This window comes from Fusarium oxysporum, chromosome 3 (assembly GCF_000149955.1).
Source record: "Fusarium oxysporum f. sp. lycopersici 4287 chromosome 3, whole genome shotgun sequence".
Classification (NCBI taxonomy): Eukaryota; Fungi; Ascomycota; class Sordariomycetes; order Hypocreales; family Nectriaceae; genus Fusarium; species Fusarium oxysporum.
In genome coordinates, this window is record NC_030988.1 from 211,373 (window position 1) to 216,402 (window position 5,030).

At 46.3% G+C, this 5,030-nt stretch overlaps 1 protein-coding gene across 1 annotated transcript; it reads right to left on the reverse strand.

The window, feature by feature from the left end:
• Nucleotides 1-2,827: 2,827 nt before the first annotated feature.
• FOXG_20848 (uncharacterized protein) lies at nt 2,828-3,103 on the reverse strand. Its single transcript, XM_018401160.1, has one exon. It carries the CDS (start codon nt 3,094-3,096, stop codon nt 2,920-2,922), a length of 177 nt encoding a protein of 58 aa, XP_018251643.1. The 5' UTR covers nt 3,097-3,103; the 3' UTR covers nt 2,828-2,919.
• Between the last annotated feature and the right edge of the window lie 1,927 nt (nt 3,104-5,030).

Consider the following 5,030-nt stretch of genomic DNA (forward strand, 5'->3'; position numbering starts at 1 on the left):
CAGAGCTCTATCGGGATTCTTTCCGATTCCATGGTTGCTCTGACTTTGTCAAAGATGATGCGGTTAGAGCGCTCAGCAACTCCGTTAAATTCAGGAGTATATGGTGTCGTCTTGATGATCTTGACGCCGTGAGTGTACTCGAGGTTTTTGAGAGACGCACCATAGAGCTCAGAGCCGCCATCCATTTGGATTGCGTACACTCGGATGCCATACTGAGTTCGTATCTTGGAGATGAGCTGGCCCTAGGAGTTCCGAAGCCATCCCCTTCCTCGTGAATGTGTAGGCCCATCTCATTCGATGCCTGTCATCTGTGGCAATCATTCCCCATCGTTCGCCTCTAATGCCCGGTGGATTGACTTTGAAGGTGTCAACATGAATGAACCCGGCCCTGGAGGCTCGTTTCCGTTTATTTCGCGGAGTCCATCGTAGGGCCTTTGCGATGTCGCAGGCGAGGCAGTAATTGAAAGGCTGATGGTCGTGGTGGCCGTCACAGTACATTCCTTTGGTCATTTTGGCAGTCTGTGACACCTGATATGCGTTAACATGGCCGAGTCTTCGGTGCCAAAGGTCGACATTCAGGCATTGATTTGATGAAGCAGTGTGGTGATTGCATGGTTCTGGCTGGAGTTCCGAGACGGCCTGGTTTGAAACAGTAGTCTTTCCGACCTCAGTGTTCACGTACAGACCGTCCCTTCCTATGCGGAGGAGACCAAAGACATCTCCTGTTGGGTCATACATGTCGTTCCCGTCTATCCAGCCGCCGTTCTTGTATAGCCTGAGTCCTGACATGACATTTACCGGAAACTCAGGGATGAACAGCGTGTCTTTGAGGTTAATTGTGACCTGCTCACCCCATTTGTTTATGAAGCAAATTTTGACTGTCCCCTTACCGAATGGGTACACCTTCCCACCGCCCGTAACGAGGACCGTTCGGGTTGCAGGCTGCAGTTCTGTGAATAGGCTTTGGTCGTTGCAGATGTGGACTGACGAACCTGTGTCGAACAGCCATTCTGCGGTTGAAGAGATGTTATCAAGGGAGACCTTACACGTCTCTGTATTGTCCATAGGTAGCTCGTCTGAGACGCTGTCTTCAAGGATCAGAAAAGATCGCTCGACTGTCATATGATTTGATTCCTTGATATGGAGATTCTTGGTGTTGTCCCGTTGAAGATCATGCTCCATGAGTTCCTTGGCGAGGCGGACTGCCCAGTCAGGTCGCTTATCCTTATGGGCAAACCAACAATCATTTTCGTGATGTCCTCTCTTCTTGCAGTTCGTGCAGGTATGGTCCTTATGCTTGCCGACCCGATGATTGGTTTCCTGGCTGGATTTGTTCGTGGCTCGTAGGTTCTTTGAAGAGCCTCTCCTCCGGCCGCTTGCCTCTTGCTTTCTTGCGGTCAGGCCCTTCCTTCCGGTCTTTTTACTGTGAGCCCAGTACGTTGAGGCAGTACCATGACTATCATCATCATCTGATGACCTGTTTTCATCAATGAGATCTTGCTGCATTGATCGTAGTGTTGGCGGATGCTCCGAGCGTAGGAGAGCGCGCTGTCTGGCAGTCCAGTCGGGGTACTCGTTCTCGCAGGCAGTCAGATAAACAACCTTTTTGAGGGTATCTGAGATTGGTTCTTTCTGCTCGAGGAGAAGTTTGACGAGTCGTTCAAAGTCGACATTAAATTGTGGAATTGTCTCGTAAGAGCTTGTTTTGATCCGGATGAACTGGTAAAGTGTTGTCTGCAGAAGAACTGGGCCCGTGCCAATACAATAGGCCTGGAGAAGGTTGAACATCTCCTGGGGATTCTCAATCCCGACTAGTTGACTAAGTGCTTCTCCAGTGCAGTTACCTCGGATGGAGACGGCAGCTTTTGCCGCCCTGATCTTTTGATCCATAGTCTGCTGTTCCTCGGGAGGGTAATCACCAAAGACAGCATCTTCGAGACCATTGATCCGAAGAATGGCCTTCTGAGCTGGGCAATATTGCTCCCAATTGGAGGGGCCGCCTAGCTTGAGCTCTTGCGGAAGGAAAAGAGTATTCTTTTCAGAGATGACCGTGGTACTGTCATACATTGAGGATGGTGTGTGGTCTTGACCTGAAGCACCAGGTTGCGACGATTCGGATGCAGGCGATACTCTGATTGTGTTGCGAGTTCGCATGGTGGAAGGTGGGGCTCGTCGTGACGTCATCTTGAGTTGAAGTTAAAGTTTGGTTCTTTGATTCAGAAGAGAAACCCGGTGTTTGCTAACCCGGGCTCATAACCTGTTGTTTATATTGCGCAGTAGTGCTGGGTGAAAATGTATTTTTATGAAACTTGGTTGTTCATTATTGAGCTGAGAGTTATTCTCGGGTTTATATCTCTAGATGATTGTATCTAGGACTTTGAACTTTAAATCTAGGACTTTCAGACTAACAGTCTGAATCCTGAAGGGAAGGGGATTCCCGGATTTTCAACAGCAAACGGAAATAGAATAGGCTTAGAATACCATCGTAAGAGAAAGAGCGACCCAAAGGGCGGCGGATGTTGATAGAAAGTTCATCGAACAGGAAGAGTCAATATCTCCTAATATCAATATTATCTTTGATATGTTTGTCCTATAGAAGGCTTTGTGGATCGCCCTTCTGCCTGTTTACAAAGTGAAGTCTGAGGTAGAGAGAGCTTATATAAAGACCAAAACTGCTTTATATAACTAATATTGGTAAGGTAGCAACCTCCGGTCCTGTCTGTCGGTAATGATCACGATTTCATAGGATGAACCTGAGATACTATGGGTCGGGTACCGAGTATAAAGTTACGTAATGAGCTTTTATATCCACCTTTGATGAAAGAGGGAGAGATTTCCTTTCTCACGACTGCTCCTCGTACGTGCTACTTTTCTTTCACTCCGTAGGAACTTCTTCAAACCCTGCGAAAGGATTGATTATTATAGAGAACCAATGATTCCGTCCATCTGCTTCAAGCCACGGTCCGTCGCAAATACACAGTAGTTGATATCGTAGAGGCTTACCGTAAACATCCTATAATAGTACCTTAGCTCATCTGCTTTATGAACCAACGGTTGATAAAGCGTGCTATCGATCATGTTTTTGACAACTACCATGTGTAGTATGGCAGCTTAATTAATGGTCCGCTTTTACGACTTCCAATCAGATTTAGGATCACCTTTATATCGCTATCGCCCTGTCAATGCAGGGCATCATGAGACACCTGCAAGTGCCCTAGCAAAGTACTTATGACTCACAGTGTATGCGGTTCGCTTGTTTGCTGGTCCTACTGATTACTGCTTCTATTTAACCTGTGTGGAGTGTTATGGCTATAGGGATCACGTCATGTGTAATCTAAGAAGAAAAGAGAAAAGAAGACCCATGTAAGATACCAGCACCTCACTGTGAACTGGGTTCACAGGAGCAGTGAGTTCACTTACCCAAAAACAACCAACTATCGAAGGACTAGGAACGGCATCCCTACAGGACTGCGTTGTTCCAAGAACGACAGTGTTGCAATTATCTGTCGCTCCCTTAATAAATGCATTCAATATATAGACCACATTCATTAGCACTTTCGTAGATTCTAGCTCACCAGCTGTCAATAACACTTCCCAACATTGATCAAAGCGTAACAAGTATTGAATCTCCTATCAAGAAACGTGGCACGTCACACCACTCACTCTACACCCTGCGGAATCTGCAGACAATAAACCTAATACGGACCAGTTTACCTGTTTGCAAACGAACCATCACACGGAGACCCGTTGTGAGGGCAAGCATAAGCGGAGCATGAAAGGGGAAATACGCTCTAGTCTATACAATCCGGAGATAACTAGCCGGGGCCTCGTATCCTTATAGATAATTCTGTAGGCTACGGACCCGAATTTCCCTTCAATAGCTCTAAGGATGTGGCTACACATACTACCAAGTGCGTGGAAGGCCTAATTTCCGCCAGTAGTTTGCCCACAGTTTGTATATACATAATATTGAGAAAACTTACAGCAAGCTGCTTTGCGGGCTTTCAATCACACATCTGGACTAGCCTTTAGCAGTAACGGCCCGCGAAGCTTTGCAGAGCTTTGGACTAATACTTTCTCTTACGACAAGGTCAAAAGAGTCTAATAGCCATACTTCCACGTACCGATATTGGATAGTTATTCTAGTGGCCTGCCCCCTGGCGCAGTGGTTAAACGCAAAGTTACACATCTACACAAGTCTATTACGCCCGGTAGGCCAACGGCTGAAGATTTCTGAAGGTAAGATTACACACATCTCTACTTATTGCCCTTCTCTCGCTGAGGACTTTCCATTGTCGCATTATTCTTTCCAGTTTTGCCATCTTCATTCCGCTTTGCTCTCGAAGATGTTAGTAATAGCAAGTCAATTTGAGCGCCGCCACACCACGCCATGGCCCATAACTATAAGTGACCCAATACGACATACAAATATTGTGGAAGCCGCGCAGAGCTGATAAGGGCTCATGATGGTGACGATGTCAGAACCTTCAAGATCATGTCTATAAGAAACACGAATAGAACCATCGTATCATATGTCCATTGCAATCTATCGTTCATCACTGGTCGGCAACGGATTTCGATGTTTACGAACCCCAGGGAAAATGATGGTTAGAGAAAATGAGAAAGGATTGGTGGTTATAATGTTTCGCTATAAGAGCAAATAAGGAACATCAATAAATGATACAGTTACTCCCTCAACTCCCCGAACCAATGAACGCCTGCCTTCCCAGTAAACTATCATTCAGCCTGCTCCCATCCATGGAAAGTACACGCACTCAATGCCTCGCCCTCGAAAGGTCTTTCAGGATCTTAAGCTTTTCAATCCGTTTCTCTGAATGCTTGTTGGGCATTGGAGATCAGTTGATAGTAGTTATGGTGCCAGGAACCTGGTTGATATTTGTCGAAGGGCTCCAACTATCAACTTCTGAGACCATTTGATAGGGCAAGGGCCGTTCTTGGCCGATTGTCCCAAAATTTGTGAAGGGCGATAAAGGAAGATTAAAATCGGTTGTGCCAAGTAGTGAAGAAGA